Consider the following 16,845-nt stretch of genomic DNA (forward strand, 5'->3'; position numbering starts at 1 on the left):
AATAATGGGCTTACTGTGGTTAAGTACTTGATCTTCGGCATGGACGCAGGGAGGCTGGAGGCCCGTCTCTGTGTTGTATGTATCTATGAATATTTGATAGATTGGGAGACCTACCTGGCAGGCGACCATGCCCTGAATTTTTGTCACCCTTAGAGTTCTACAGCTGGACTCATTCAAGCAAGCGGAGAATATTCCACACCCGACATGGATCTTGTCGATAGTGAAGAAACACGGAGGAGTAAGGAGGCAAACCACTTATCACTGCACACCCAGCCTCTGACCTTCTCTTGGAAGCACAGTATTTTTTACATGGCTGGGTCTGGTTGGAGGCTCAGAGTTGGTACAGCCATTGAAGGATCCAATAACAATAGAAAACCAAGAAGCTATTAAGAAAGGAGGAATTTAAAACTTTTTATATCACTAGAGAAAAAGTACTTAGCAAACTACTGTCCCTTGGTCTTGATGGCCTGCATCCTATGGTCTTAAAGGAGGTGGATGCAGAGACAGCAGATGCGTTGGTTGTAATCTACTGAAATTCCTTGGATCCTGGAGAGATTCCAGAGGATTGGAAACCTGCATATGTAATGCCACTATTCATGAAGGGAGAGAGACAAAAAGCAGGAAGCCATAGGCCAGCTCACCTAACATCTGTCAGTGAGAAAATGCTGGAATTCATTATGAAAGGAAATAATTGTAAGATATTGAGAAAAATCAACCAGAATCAAAATGTTTTTTTTAAGAGAAACAGGATCCTTGGCCCATCGAGTCCACATTTAATATTGTATTCACCCATACTAATCCCATTTACCAACATAAGGTCTATGGCCTTCTATACCAAGGCAATTCAAATGCTTGTCTAGACACTTAAACGTTAAGAGAGTCCCTACCTCCACCACCTTGTCAGGGTTGTCCAAACTCCAACTACCCCTCCCCGAGTGAATTTATTCTTCTTGGTACCCCCACTAAACTTCTTACTCCAAACCTTAAATCTTTGCCCTCCGGTTACAAATACAACTGCTCTGGAGAAAAGTTATCCTGTCAATGGCACTTTTATCACTACCCTATCAATGGCCCTCATAATTTTATATGTCTTTTGATCCAGTCACCCCTGTCACCCCCCCCCCCCCCCCCCCACCACCACCACTACCAGAAAGTCTTCTCTGTTCCACGGGAAATAAACACGGTTTATCCAGTCTCTCCCTACAATTGAGAAACTCCATCCCAGGGAATATTCTGGTGAATCTCCCCAGCAATCACAACCTTTCCATACCATGGCACCCAACACTGCACCCAATATTCCAGATGTGGTCTCAACAATGTTTTATAAAGCTGCACCATAACTTCTCTGCTCTTATATTAATTAATAAATAAGAAATAAGAAGTGGATCATCACCTTGTTGGGATTGTACTATGGGCCCCCAAATAGTCAACAGGAATTAGAGGAACAAATGTGCAGGGAGAGTTGCAAGAATAATAGAGTTGTCATCGTAGGAGATTTTAACTTTCCTAATATGGACTGAGATTGTTATAGTGTTAAAGGTCTTGATGGGGTAGAATTTATTCAGTGTGTTTAGGAAAGTTTCCTCAGGCCCTACCTGAGGGGGCAAAGCTTGATCTACTCCTGAGAAATATGGAGGGACAAGTGATTGAAGTAGGGGAGCACTTTGGGACCAGTGACCATAGTTCCATTAGTTTTAAAATAGTTAAGGAAAGGGACAGAACTGGCCTGCAGGTTTGAGTTCTGAATTGGGGCAAGGCGAATTTTGACAGTTGTAGACAGGAGCTTGTGAGGACTAATTGGGTGAGGTTGATTGCAGGCAAAGGGACCTCTGGCAAGTGGGAGTTTTTTTTTTGTAAAAAGTGAGATAGCAAGAGATCAAGGACTAAATGTTCCTGTTAAAGTAAAAGGCAAAGCTGCTGGGAGTTGCAAACCCTGGACGTCAAGGGATATTGTAATTCTGGTCAAGAAAATGGAGGCTTGGGTCAGATACAGGCAGCTGGGATCAAGTGAATCACTAGACGCATATAGAGGATTCTGGAGTATACTTAAGAAGGAAATTAGGTGGACCAAGAGGGGGCATGAGATGGCTTTGGCAGAGAAAATTAAGGAGAATCCCAAGGAATTTTTTTTTCCCCTCAGTATATTAAGGGAAGAAGACTAGGGAAAAATTGGGGCCCCTCAGAGACCAAGATCAAAATCTATTTGTGGAGCCACTGGAGATGGGCAGAGTTCTCAATGATGATTTCTCCTCTGTTTTTACCGTGGAGAAAGATGTGAAGACTTGGAAACCTGGCAAACTTAATGGGAGCATCTTATTACAATAGGTGTTGCATGCATGAAGATGTACGAAGGTAGACAAATCTCCAGGTCTGGACAAGGTATATCCAAGAACACTATGGGAAGCTTGAGAAGAAATTGTGGGGGACCTTGCCGAGATATTTGCAATTTTTCTTTCCTCTGGCAAGGTGCCGGAAGACTGGAGGATAGAAAATGTCGTGCCTTTATTTGAGAAGGGCTGGTACGAATAGACCTGGTAATTATAGACCTGTTAACCTAACATCTGTGATAGGCAAGTTGCTGGAAAGCATTCTGAGGGATAAGATATTCTTACATTTGGAAAAGGCAAGGTTTGGTAGCCAGCATTGCTTCGTGTGTGGGAGATTTTGTCTTACGAATTTGATTGAGTTTTTTGATGAAGTGACGAGGCAGGTTGATAAGGGGAGGGCAGTAAACGTAGTATATACTGATTTCAGCAAGGCATGGTGGGCTGCTCTGGAAGGTTAGATCACATTACATCCAAGGAGAGCTTGCAATCTGGATACAAGATTGGCTGGATGGCAGAAAACAGAGTGTGATGATGGAAGGATGTTTCTCAGACTGGAGGTCTGTGACTCCTGTCGTACCCAGGGGTCAGTTCTGGGCCCATTGTTATTTGTCATCCATATTACGAACCTGGAATAAATTTGTAGATGACACTAAAATAGGCGGTGTCGTAGACAGTGAAGAGTACCACCAAGAATTGCAGTGGGATCTCAATCAGCTGGGTAGGTAGACTGAAGAACGGCAAATGGAATTTAATTCAGATAAGTGCAAAGTGTTACATTTTGGAATGACAAATTACAGTTTAATTAACAGTAAGATAGATGAACTGAGGGCATGGATTGCTTCTAGGGACTGAGATATTGTGGCCATAACAGAAACGTGGCTGGGAGAAGGGCAGGATATCGATGTTGAGATATCGATGCTTTAGGCGTGACAGAGGAACAGTTAAGAGTTGAGGGGGTGTTGCCTTTTTGACAAGGGAGGAGAGATATCGAAGTTCTGGTCGGGAAAAAGTAAGCGTACATCACCTTGAAACATCTGGGTACAAATGAATTTGTTGACTAGTATAAAAAGTTTAAGACTCTCGACAAATATAAAAAGTTTAAAACTAGGTTTGAGAGAGAAATCAGGAGGGCAAAATGAGGGTATGAGATGGAATTAGCAAACAGGGTTAAAGATAATCCCAAGAGATTCTTCAGTTACATTAATAGGAAAAGGGTGACTAGGGCCGCCAATATGTGGAGCTGCAGGAGATGGCCAAGATATTTAATGTCTATTTCTCCTCGGTGTTTACCAAGAATATGGATGCCAGAGAAATGAGGGTAATAAGTATTGGGGTCTTGGATCATATGCATATTACAAGGAAGGAGGCATTTGCAGCCTTGAAGTGCATTAAGGTGGGCAAATCCCCACAGCCGAGCCAAGTGCACCCCCGGACCATAAGGGAGGCCCTTGTAGAGATATTTGCTCCATCTCATTTGGATAGTCAAGGCCTGGTCAGGAATAGTAAGCATAGTTTTGTGTGTGGGAGGTCTTGTCTGATGAATGTTTTTTTCAACGAGGTAACTTAAGGGGATAGATGAAGGTAGGGCAGCGGATGTTGTCTATATGGACTTTAAAGCCTTTGACAAGGTCCACATGGCAGGGTGATCTGGAAGGTTAAGTTGCATGTGATTCAGGGAGCTAACGAGGTGGATTCAGAATTGGCTCAATGGTAGAAAGCAGAGGGTGATGGTTAAAGGTCAATTCTCTGACTGGAGGCCTGTGACTACTGGGGGTGCCCCAGGGGTCAGTGTTGGGACCTCTGTTATTCATGTAAGTATGTAAATGATTTGGATATGAACGTACATGGCATGATTAGCAAGTTTGCTGTTGATATCAAATTAGGAGATCTTGTTGAGTGAAGCAGGTTACAATGAATTGCAAAGGGATCTTGATCAGTTAGGGAGATGGGCTGAGGAATGGCAAATGGATTTTAACTTAGACAAGCGTGAGGTGATGCACTTTGAACAGTCAAACAAGGGTAGGACTTATACAGTGAATGGCAGGGCACTGAAAAGTTTCGTGGAACAGAGGGACCTGGGAGTACAAATGCAGAGTTTGCTGGCAGCAGCCATACAAGTAGATAGGGTGGTGAATAAGGTGTTTAGCACACTGGCCTTCACCAGTCAGGGTGTCGAGTTTAGGAATAGGGACATCATACATGTCATTGGTGAGGTCGCACTCGGAGTATTGTGTACAGTTTTGGTCACCCTATTGTCAAGCTGGAGCGGGCGCAGAAGAGATTTACAAGGATGCTGCCTGGACTGGAGGGCCCAAATTATAGGGAGGAGTTGGCCACATTGGATCTTTTTTCCTTGGAGCTTAGGAGAATGAGGGGTGACCTCACAGAAGTTAAAAAATCATGAGGGATATGGATAAGGTGGATGGTCATAGTGTTTTCCCCAGGGTTGGGGAGTTCATAACTGGAGGGCACAGATACAAGACAGGAGAAATGTAAAAGAGACCCCAGAGGTAACTTCTTTACAGAGGATGGTGAGTGCCTGGAATGAACTGCCAAAGGAAGTGGTCGAGGCAGGTACAATTGCAACAGTTAGGCATTTAGATTGCTACACGGAGGAGGAAGCACTTGGAGGTTTATGGGCTTAACGAAGGCAACTAGGACTAGCAGGGAGGATGCTGTGGTTGGCACAGACCAATTGCGCTGAAGGGCCTGTTTCTGTGCTGTATTACTCCACTCCAAGGTAGGACTTTTACATTGGGGGGGGGGGGGTCCTGGGTACTATCATAGAACAAAGGGACCTTGGTGTACAGATGCATAGTTCCCTTAAAGTGGAGTCACAGGTAGATAGGGCAGCAAAGGCGGCTTCTGGCATGCTAGCCTTCATCAGTCATGGCATTGAATATAGAAGTTGGGAGATTATGTTGCGACTGGGGAAGGCGACTTCGAGCAGGTTAATCCTTTATGTCAATTTGTTTGACTGTGCCAGACCTACCCTGTGCATTTGCTACTTTCAGCGTTTCACGTATTTTTCAACGTGGAAAATACTGATTAGTTGAGGACAGCGGATATTTATTGTGACTCCAAGGATCACTCCCTTCCGACTAGTATATCTCACCCGCACAAAAAAATGTAAAAAATATTATAGTTTGCCATTTAACACATTCAACCACGACACTCACAAAAGCATCAATGTCTCCTAAGGCAGAGGCTCCGGGCATGTAAGGAAAATGTAAACAGACTGACCCCCACCCCCCACACAACGTGGCTATATCAATTATTTGCGGGGTCGCTCCCTACGAATCCTTTCTAACCCACCTGTTCTCCACCATTTCTTTAATGGCATTAGCGGGTCGCTGGATCACCTCACCAGCAGCAATCCTGTTCACCACCGCCTCTTCCAGCCTGCGAATCACTCCAGGAACGGCCATGACACACCACTGGAAACTAACCGCGGCCGAACGTTATTCCACCACCAAAATTTTCGCGCATTGACACAGTCACGACCGCTTCACATATTTGCACAACCGTCACACACTCAGTTCCGCACAAGTCTCACTCCAAGAGGAAATCCCACCCAGCGGGCGAGCCGCGACAAATGGAACGCTAGCTGTCAGTCATCTGGCCGGAGCCGCTCAATCCGGAACGCTCAGCTGTCAATCACCGGGCTCGGCCATTCCAAATGGAAAGCGCGGGTGCAAATCATTGGGTCTAGGTTACAGCCTTCAACTGCATGACTGGAGCTGCTTTGAAGCGTACTGCTTGGGGAACAGCTATTCTCCGAAGCTTGGTTCCTGTCAGCGGAAGAGGGTGATGGTGGTGGAGCTGACTTGAGGTTTTTCTACAGTACAAGCACTGGATACGGTAACAGAAAAGCCTTTTGATTTGCATCCCCATTAATATGTGGCAAAGCATAGTTCTGCATTTGGAAAGATCCTTGCTGCATAAATAATACACCACGATGCAAAATGAAAAGCCAAAGAAAAACAAAACGAACATTTCTGTCGCACCGTATTTAAAATCTGATGGAAGTCTTCCTTGTTTTGGGGAAATATAAGTATGTAGTCTCCATCACAACTTCGGGAATTTCCAAAACGCATTATCGCCAAGGAATTACAAACAAGTTTTCGAATTAGTGATATTTGCAGAGATGGTATTTTTGCTATTCTCATGTGACACAATATGTGTTGGAATATGTCACAGTTCATGTTGGAATCGGAACTAAAATTTTTCTTTTAGCTTTATAGCCGTGAGTATGCTGTGTGTCTTTTTCATTAAATGGCTGTGTCCAGCCGTTGCTGTTAACGGACGATGATATTTGAGAAGTGCTTGAGTTGTTAATTTTATACCATTCGTATATAAATTTGAAGTGTCTTACAGTTCAGGTCCGTGTCTGTCGAACTGGCGGCTGATTTGAGCCTCGCACTACGGTGCCATTTACTCCATCGGGGATGTTTTCTCAGGTGGCTGCAGAAGCTGGCCTGGCCCTCTTCAAAACATACGATGGGGTTGTGAGACCCACGTGGTCAGTGTTTACTGCGAAGAATCAAATCAAATACACTGAAGGAAATAATTGTGTTATCCAAGGTGGCACTTTAAACAAGTACCCTCCTTCCTCAAAACCACTGCAAATGATGGAAATCCAAAATAAAAAAGCGCGGGAGATACTCAACAAGTCAGGAAGTGTGCTCAAAAAAATATTTTCAGCTCACCTTTTAAGAAAAATTGTTTAAGAAATAAAAGTCTGGATTTACAGAGTGGCAAGAAAATAGAATTTATTAGAGATTATTTGAAGGTATGCAAGAACTGTGGTTTTGAGATTATTTAAAAAGTCATTGAATATAAGAGCAGGGAGGTTAAGATTGTATTGTATAGAATGTTTGTAAGAATGTTGTGAACAATTCTGGTCACTAGGTTACTGAAAAGATGTAATTGCACAGAGAGAGGGGGAGCGGCAGAGAGTGGGCAGAAGAAATTTACACGCTGGAAAATTTTGGCTCAAGTAGAGATTGGTAAAAGGGGGCAGAGGAGAGGATTAATTGAGGTGAATAAAATAATGAGGGCTATTGATAGAGTAAAGACAAAGAACCTTAGCCCAGGGGTCAAAAGTCAGAAGGCATAATGATTAGAAACAGGAGTAAGCAATCTGGTTCTGTGAGCCTTCACCACCTTTCAAGATCCTGGCTGTTCTTCTTCATCAACTCCATTTTTCAGCACTGCTACTATATTCCTTGATTACCAGTTAGTGTTCGGTGACAAGCCGAATCTCCTCAACCTCCTCAGAAAGTAAAGATGCTGGTGCGCTTTCCTTATGATAGCATCTATGTGCTGGGCCCAGGACAGGTCATCTGATATGTTAACACCCAGGAAATTTAAGCCTGCCGCCTCTCTCCACCATTGATTTTTTTTTCCTCCCCAATGTAGACTGGTGCATGTTTGCCCTCCTTCCCCTTCCAGAAGTCAACAATCAGCTCTTTATTTTTGCTGACATTGAGCGAAAGGTTGTTGTTGCACCACTCAACCAGATGTCCTATTCCCACTCTGGTAAGCTGACTCATCACCACTTGTGATTCGTCCATCAACCCGGTGTCGTCGGCGAATTTGTATATGGCATTGGAGCTGTAGCCACACAGTCATGTGTATAAAGAGTAGAGCAGGGGGCTAAGCACGCAGCCTTGAGGTGCACCTGTGTTGATCAGTGAGGAGGAGATATTGTTCCTAATCCTCTCTGATTGAGATTTTCCCTCTATTCTTCAGTCCAGAGGGAGGCTCTTGGCCCAAAATGTTGACTGTCCATTTCCCTCCATAGATGCTGCCTGACCTGCTGAGTTCCTCCAGCCTTTTGTGTGTTGTTCCAGATTCCAGCATCTGCAATCTGTTGTCTCCAGAAATTTATTGAGCTCTGTTTTGATGAACTCAAGGGAATAACCATTATTGGGACTCTAGGGTAGAGAATTTCAGTAATTCATCATCATCAGAGGGAATAAATTTCTCCATATCTTGATCCTAACTGGTCTACCCCTTATTTTGCAACTGTGCACCTGATTCTAGACATCAGCTGGGGGAAACATCCTCCATATATCTATCCTTTTCAGATCTATAAGAATTTTATGAATTTCAAGGCGATCTTCTCTCAATATATTCTAGAGAATACAGGCCTATTCAGTGAGTTGTTGTCATGCCACTGACTTGTTATTTGAGATTAGCCCACCACAGTGGCGTCATCTGCAAACTTGTAGATGGAGTTAGAGCAGAATCTAGCCAACCAGTCATGAGTGTATAGCGAGTAAAGTTGGGGTCTGAGGATGCAGCCTTATGGGCCACGCTGTTGAGGATGATGGCAGAGGTGTTGCTGTTTATCCTTACTGATTGCGGTCTGTTGGTCAGGAGGTCAAGGATCCAGTTGCAAAGGGAGGTGTTGAGTCCCAGGTCTAGGAGTTTGGAGATGAGTTTGCTTGGAATTATGGTATTGAAGACAGAGTTGTATTCAATAAAATAGTAGTCTGATGTAGGTGTCTTTGTTATGCAGATGCTCCAGAGATGAGTGTAGGGCTAGAGAGATGTCGTCTGCCATGGACCTGTTTTGGCAGTAGGCGAATTACAGTGGGTTGAGGTTGCCTGGGAAGGCTGGAGTTGATGTGTGCCATGCCCAGCCTCTGTAAGCACTTCATGATGGTGGATGTCAGAGCCACCAGGCAATAGTCATTAAGGCACATTACCTTATTTTTCTTTGGTACCGGGATGATGGTGGTCTTCTTAAAGCAGGTGGGAACCTCAGATCGAAGTAGGCAGAGGTTAAACATGTCTGCAAATACTCCCGCTGGCTGATCTGCACAGGATCTAAGGACATGGCCGGGGATTCTATCCAGGCCAGATGCTTTCAGCGGGTTCACTCTTTGGAAGACTGATCTGAAGTCTGTGACGGTGACTGTGGGTTCAGGTGCATTGAAGGCTGTCGGGCAGATGGTGACATTCCATTTTCTTTCTGTTCAAATTGTGCATAGAATGTGTTAAGCTCTTGGGGGAGGGACGTGCTGTTATTGGCGATGCTGCCCAACTTTGTTTTGTAGCATGTAAAAGCCCTGCCACAACTGATGGCTGGTCTGGCACTCTATTTTGGACTGGTAATGTCTCTTGGCATCCCTGTCAGCTTTACGAAGGTCGTACCTCAATTTTTCTATATAGGTTAGGGTCACCCAATTTTAATGCTGCAGACCTGGACTTCCATAGGGAGTGGATCTCTCTGTTCATCCATGGTTTTCAATTTGGGAACACCCAGACTGACCACTTTGGTCAAACTTGCTGGTAAAGTCTGTGTGGTTGTGACATACTCATTTAGATTGTCTGCTGCACCTTTGAATATGGACCAATCTACCGACTCAAAGCAGTCATGTAGAAGCTTATCTATTTCCTCAGACCAGCACTGTATGACTTTCTGTACTGGATCATCACATTTCAGTTTCTGTTTGCACGTAGGGAGAAGGAGCACAGCCTGGTGGTCTGATTTACCAAAGTGTGGGTGGAGAGTGGATCAGTAGGCATGTTTGATGGTTGTGTAGCAATGGCCAAGGGTGTTGGGGCCCCTGCTGGGACAGGAGACGTGCTGACAGTATTTTGGTGACACACTCTTGAAGTTGGCCCAGTTGAAGTCATCGGCTATAATGAACAGGGCCCCAAGATATCCTGTTTCAAGGCTGTTGATTATGGAGTATGGTTCATTGAGTGCAGGCTTCATGTTCGTCTGGGGTGGGATGTAGACTGCTATCAGAATATCTGAAGTGATATAACGTTTCAGTGAGACAGAGCATACAGCAGTCCCTCAGTTCCCTTTGATAGGTAAGTCTTGCTTTAAGTTCATTAATGTTTGTTTTTGATGGTCTGGAAGTTAGCTAGTAGTGTGCTGGGGAGGGGGGACTTGAATCCATGCTGCTTCAATCTCACTTGCAGCCCAGCTCTCCTACCATGCTTCTGTGGTAAGTGACTGCTTAAGGGCAGACCTGGATTAGAGCCTGCTGGACTGCAAGGTAAGTGACTACTTCTGGACAGTCCTGGAAGACCTGGAGTAGAGTCAGCTGGACTGGAAGATGAGTTGTTATTCCTAGATAGGTCTGGAAGCACGTGATGAGTGAGCTGCACCCTCAGATGAGTGGGGATGTCTAGTAGAGCCTCTGCATCAGGACTCAGCCTCGGGTACTCTGTAGGGTCAGGCCTTCAATCTGGAGGGTCCTCGATGTTGGGCCTCGGCATCAGGTGTTCCCGCAGGTTAGACCTTCAGTCGGGTCAGGGACCCCCATGGGTCAAATTTCCAGTTGGGTTGGGGCTTGGGACTCAGCCACTGGTTCTCCCATGGGTCAGGCCTCCAGTTGGGTCGGGCCTCGGGAGTCGGCCACTGGAGCTCCTGTGGGTCGGGCCTCTATATCAGTCGGGTCTCAGTGTCTGGTGTTCCAGTGGGGTCTGGGAATTGGGTCTCGGTGACAGGGGCTCCATAGGGTGGGGCTTTCCTTTTGCTTAAGCTTCCACTTGGATGGGACTGTCCTGGGCCTCACTGGTCAGTTCCATGTGGGTCCAAGAGTTGGGTTGGTAGTTCATTTGCTCCGGGAAGTCGGAAGATTGCTAGATTTTTAAGTAGACTTAAAAGAACATTATTAGTAATTCTTAAAATCTTAGAATTTAAATTCAGACGAATAGAAGGATTATAATGGAAGTAATGAATAGAACTGCAGGAAGCAGCTTGCAATGTATCGCCACGCTCTGGCACCATCTTAAAATCATTCACGAGGAGCATAGCTAAATAAAATGGATAGTTGCAATCTTTTTCACAGGGTAGGGGCTATAAAACTAAAGCGCAAAGATATAAAGTGAGAGGGGAAAGATTTAAAGAGGTCCTGAGGATGGTGGGTATATAGAATGAGCTGCCAGAGGATGAGGTAGAGGCAGATACAACTGCAATATTTGGACAGGAAAGGTTTTGAGATTTGGGCCAAATGCAGGCAAACGGGTATTAGCTCAGGAAGGCACCTTGGTTGGCATGGAAATGTTGGCCAGAAGAGGTTGTTTTCATGCTGTGTAACTCAGTGACTCTAACTGGTAATTATCTAACTTCCTGTTTATGGGACCTTGCATGTAAATTGGCTGCCTCCTGTTACATTTGGCAACTATCTTTCAAAAATATTTAATTGGCCTTGAAGTGCTTTGAATTGTCAAAAATCATAACAAATGATATGTAAATGCAAGAGTTCCAGACAGTAGAGCCTAGAACAATGGTTCACAGTTTTTTAAGAATGAAAATCTTGATTGTTCAAACACAGCAAAATGACATCCACCTGCCACCACCCCCCCAGTATCTGACTGTAAATATTTGGTGGTGCAGAGATTGCTCCTTTTAATGGATAGAGGCTATCTTGGGGATTCCAAGAACTACCAGAAGCTATCAGATCAGAGCAGCTGGAGTGCTAATTATATTTTGATTTACTTTTACTTTTCAGTGAACTTTCTAACTAAATTGTCTCTATGTTATTAAGCCTTCACAAATTTCTAGTAATCTTTGTTCCCCACCAAACAACTCCCCCCCCAACCCCATCCCCATCACTGCATGAACCCTACCATGAAAATATATATAAAATATGAGGTAGAAATAAGTGAGAACTGGAATGCTAGATTGTACAATAGGAAGAAAAGGATGGAGGTCTTTATTTAAACAGAGCCAAGGACTCAAACACAGGTTTCGTTTGAAGTTGCAGGCTGGTGGGTGAAGCAACGATGGGTATGAGTCAGAAAGTAAGGAGGTCAGGATACAAGTTACGCATTCCTACAGATAAAGTTTCTGGAAGGTGGTCAAATGAGCCTGAAGGAAAAGCAATGGAGTAATTGAATTGCAATGCGTCAGAAGGATGGATAAAGACATGAGTAGTTGAACTGGATTAAAGATGGAGAGTGGCAGTGTCATGGAGGCAGACAGGAAGTTATCATGTGGGAGTATAAAGCTTGGTTTAAGGCAAGAATGACCATGGTGAAAGATCAGTGAGGAGTGGATTTATTATCAAGGCAGTGGAGGTGAGGTGAATGTAAGAAAAATACGGTTTCAGTATTTCTGAAAAGGAAGTTCTAACTTGTCCTGGACCTAGTGAGTCTCAGTTTGATTTTTTGGATGGAATGTGGGCACTGCAGGCAAAGCCAGCATTTATTATCCATTCCCAAAAGCTGACTGGCAGTTCGGCCCTTGCAGAAGTTTCTGCAGCGTTTGAGTTAATGTTTCAGGCTAATGATCTTTCATCAGAGTTTGTTTAAAAGATAGAATGACATGAAATTAGGAGGTGTTTCAATATAGGTGAAGTGTGAGGTGATGCGCTTTGGAAAGTCAAACCAGTGTAGGACTTGTACTATGAATGGTAGGGCACTAGGGAGTGTAATGGAACAGAAGGACTGAGGAGAACAAGTGCATAGTTCATTGAAAGCAGCATCGTGGGTAGGCAGGGTGGTGAAAAATGCATTTAGCATGCTGGCCTTCATTAGTCAGGGCACTGAGTATGGAAATTGGGACATTATGTTGCAGTTGTATAAGTCGTTGGTGAGGCCACACTTGGAGTACTGTGTACAGTTTTCGTCACCTTGTTATAGGAAAGTCGCAGTTAAACTGAAAAGAGTGTAGAAAAGATTTACGAGAATGTTGCCATGACTAGAGGGCCTCCGTTATAGGGAGAGGTTGGCCAGGCTAGGTCTTTATTCCTTGGAAAGTGGGAGAATGAGAGGCAACCTTATAGAAGTGTTTAAAATTATGAGAGGCATAGAAAAAGTGGACAGTAACAGTCTTTACCCCAGGTAGGGAAGTCCAGAACTAGAGGGTATAGGTTTAGGTGATGGGAGAGGTTTAAAATGGACCTGAGAAGCAACCTTTTCATGCAGAGGGTTATGAATATATGGAATGAGCTGCCAGAGAAAGTGGCTGAGGCAGGTACAATAGTATCATTTAAGGAGCACTTGTGTAGGTACATGGAGGGGAGGGGCCTGGAGGGATATGGGCCAAACGCAGAAAATTGGGATGATCTAGGTGGACGACGTGGTTGACGTGGACTGGTTAGGGTGAAGGGCCTGTATCCATGCTGTATTGCTCTATGACTCTATAGTTAGGTGCACTTGTACAGAAGTCACTGAAAGACTATGCTCAAGTGCAGCAAGCAATTAGGAAAGCAAATGGTTTGTTAACTTTTACTCGGAGAAGATTTGAATACAGGCATGAGGAAGTATTGCTGCAATTGTTTAGGGCCCAGGTGAGACTACACCTGGAATAGTTGTCTTCTTACCTAAGAAAGAATGTACTTACTACAGAGGGAGTGCAGCAAAGACTAACAAGACTATTTCCAGGGGTAACACACAAAAAGCTGGAGGAACTCAGCAGATCAGTCAGCATCCATGGAGGGAAATAAACATTCAAAGTGGTGGTTTTGCCATATGTGGAGAGATTTAGTGGACTTAGCCTGGGTTCTCTTGTCAGAATGGAAGAATCTTGTTGAAACTTGTGAACTTCTCACAGGGCTTCACAGGCTAGATGCAGGGAGGAACACTCTAGCTGAAGAATGTAGAATAAGGGGTAAGCTGTTTGGAGAAAGAGAAGTTCCTTCACTGCGAGGGTGGTGAATATTTGGAATTGTCTTTCCTAGAGGGCTGTGGAAGTTCAATTGCTAAGTTCATCCTAAACAGAAATCAATAGATATAGGGATGCTAATGGAATGAGGAAATATGGGGAATATGAAACTATGGTAGAAGGTCAGTCATGATTTTGATGAATGATGGAGCAGGCTGAAAGAGCCAAGTGGCCTTCACCTGCTCTTAGGTTTTGTTCTTATTGGTAAACAAACTTAGTTTTGACAACAATCAAGTAGTCGTATGGCCATCTTATATTCTAAGTTTAAGTGAATGTAAAACAACCAGCTAATGTGACAGGATTTGAGCTCCACTCTGTTCAGGGCTTTGAATTTTGATGTTAAGAATTTAACCATAATACTACCATACCATATTGCTTGAAACTGGAGGAATCTGAATGATATTGCATATATGTGGAAGCTGATCCCATGTTTGAGGGTCAGTTTATAAATGAGCTAGGTAAAAGATTCCTTTTGGGAGAGGTGGGCAGGAGGATGAGACAGGGCAAGAGATAGCATGAGAGGGGGTGAGTAGTTGCGAGGCCCCCTCCTGCTCTGCCTCTCACACCACCCTCTTGCCTACACCCCCTCTCACCCTCAACGTCGACCTCACCCTTTCTCCCCTTCCCCCTCACCCCGCTCCCACTGCCCCCTCTTCCGGCCCTCCCCAAGACCCCCTCAGCCTTCCCCTCACCCCATCCTCCCCCCTCACACTCTGCCTCCTGCTCCCTGGCTCTCTCACTTCCTCTACCTCCCCCTCTCCACTTCTCACCCACCTGCTTCTTTGTCCTACGTCCTTAACCTGCTCAAGACGCTCAGTGCCGTCGAAGGCAAAGCAGTGCAGCTGAAGGATCTTGAACCGATACATCAACCATCCATTTCCTTCCACAGATGCTGTCTGACCTGCTGAGTTTTTCCAGCATCTTGTTTGTTGCTCCAGATTCCAGCATCTGCAATATTTTGTGTCTCCAACACAAAGCAGTCATTAAATTTGGAAAATCAGAAGCAAAACAAGCAGAACCAAGATGGTTTTATGGCTTTATGAAAGAGAAATCATGTTTGACAAATTGGTTAGACTTCTTTGAGGGTAGATAAAAGGCAACCAGCAGATGTAGTGCATTTGGATTTCCAGAATACACACGATAAGGTGCTGCAAAAAAGAGCATGGAACATTAAGAGTGCAGGGGGTTGGGGGTAATATATTGACATAGACAGGATTCACTAACTAAGAGAAAACGGAGTTGGAATTAAATGGGTAATTTTCAGATTGGCAGTCAGGAATTAATGGGGTGCCACAGGAGTTAGTGATGTGCCCCTGACTTGGATTAAAGGTTTGAGTTCATGGTAAACAGATTTGCTGATGATATGAAGATAGATGGGTGAGCAAGTTTTGGAAAGGATACAAAGAACCTGCAAAGAGACATAAATAGTTAAATGAGTGGGTTAGAAGTTTGCAGATGGAATATAATGTTGGAAAATTTGAGATTATCCACTTTGGAAGGAAGAATGAGAAAGCAAATTACGATTTTAATATAAAGGAATATTGGCTGTTATTGCAAAGCATATGAAATATAAAAGTAGGAAAGTTTTGAAGCAACTGTAACAGGGCGCTGCTGAGACCACATTTGGAATACTGCACACAGTTTTGATTTCCATGTTTACAGTATTAAAGGTAGTGCAGAGAAGGTATACCAGGTTGATTCGTAGGATAAAGGAGTTGACATATGAAGAGAGTTGAGCTGGTTGGGCCTATGCTCATTGGACTTTAGAAGAATAAGAGATGATCTTCTTGCAACATACAAGATATTGAGGGGGATTAACAGACAAGGTATTTTCCCAGTGGGATCATCCAGACGTAGATTCAAAATTAAGGGTTACCCATTTAAGGTGGACAAGGAGGAGTTTTTTTTTTCTTGAGTTTTTTTTAATAACTCTTTGGAATCCTCTACTGCAGAGAGATGACAAGATAGGGTCACTGAATATTTTGAAGGTGGAGACTGACCAATATTTGAACTACAAGGGAGTGTTGAAGCCAAGATTAGGTCAGCAATGATATTTTTGAATGATTGAGCAGGCTCAAAGGCCTGATTGGCTGCCTTCTCCCGTTTCATAGTTTCTTATGTCTTCCACTTAATTTCTCACTATCATTACCATATACATTTAACATTGAAGAACTTAGGCAGAAGAACTGTAGTTGGAAAGGGGGTTGACTTTAAAGAAGACTGAAAGATTAATAAGGAAGGAAAAATTGGAGTATGTGTAAAATTAAACAGTAACAAAAACAGTATGGATTTCTATTAGATACGTTGAAAGAGCTAACAAATTGAGCTTCGGTCCAATACAATGCAAGTCTGGCATTCATTAATGGAAAACAAGGAGATGGCAGATGAATTAAATGTGCATTTTGCATCAATCTTCACTATAAAGCTTACAACAAAAGTCCTAGAAATACCTGCAAATCAGGAACTGGAAAGGCAGGATGAGTTCAAGAAAATTAGTCACCAGGGAAGTGATACTGAAGAAATGATTGGAAATGCAGACTGCAACTCTTGATGGATTTCACTTGGGTTTCAAAAGAATCGGCTTGTGAGATTTGGTTTTAATTTCCCAAAATTCCCTAAATTCGGGGAAGGTTCCAATAGATTATAACATAGCAAATGTAAGTCTTTTATTCAAAAACATAGGGAGACAAAATAAAAACCAAGAGCAACGCACAAAAAGCTGGAGGAAATCAGCAGGTCAGGCTGCATCGATGGAGGGAAATGGACAGTCGACATTTCGGGTTGAGACCCTTCATCAGGACTGCAAAGGTCTCAACCCGAAATGGCAACTATTCATTTCCCTCCATCGATGCAGCCTGATCCGCTGATTTCCTCCAGCTT

General features: G+C 43.8%; 2 protein-coding genes across 3 annotated transcripts in view; one reads left to right on the forward strand and one right to left on the reverse strand.

Moving 5' to 3' along the window:
• mlh1 (mutL homolog 1, colon cancer, nonpolyposis type 2 (E. coli)) overlaps positions 1-5,890 on the reverse strand; it is a 94,163-nt gene extending 88,273 nt beyond the window's left edge. The window contains 1 exon segment of the mRNA XM_052022892.1: positions 5,643-5,890. Within this exon segment, the coding sequence (XP_051878852.1) occupies positions 5,643-5,755 (113 nt within the window). The 5' untranslated portion in view covers positions 5,756-5,890.
• A 166-nt stretch (positions 5,891-6,056) lies between these two features.
• The window catches only part of LOC127574141 (TPR and ankyrin repeat-containing protein 1-like), a 221,543-nt gene continuing 210,754 nt past the window's right edge, over positions 6,057-16,845 (forward strand). The window contains exon 1 of one of the 2 annotated variants that reach the window (XM_052022874.1): positions 6,057-6,188. The gene's annotated coding sequence lies outside the window, so the exon portion shown is untranslated. Of the gene's footprint in view, positions 6,189-6,466; positions 6,574-16,845 lie in introns of those variants that run through there. The other variant, XM_052022876.1, reaches the window with a different exon arrangement.

This window comes from Pristis pectinata, chromosome 9, assembly GCF_009764475.1.
Source record: "Pristis pectinata isolate sPriPec2 chromosome 9, sPriPec2.1.pri, whole genome shotgun sequence".
NCBI lineage: Eukaryota > Metazoa > Chordata > Chondrichthyes > Rhinopristiformes > Pristidae > Pristis > Pristis pectinata.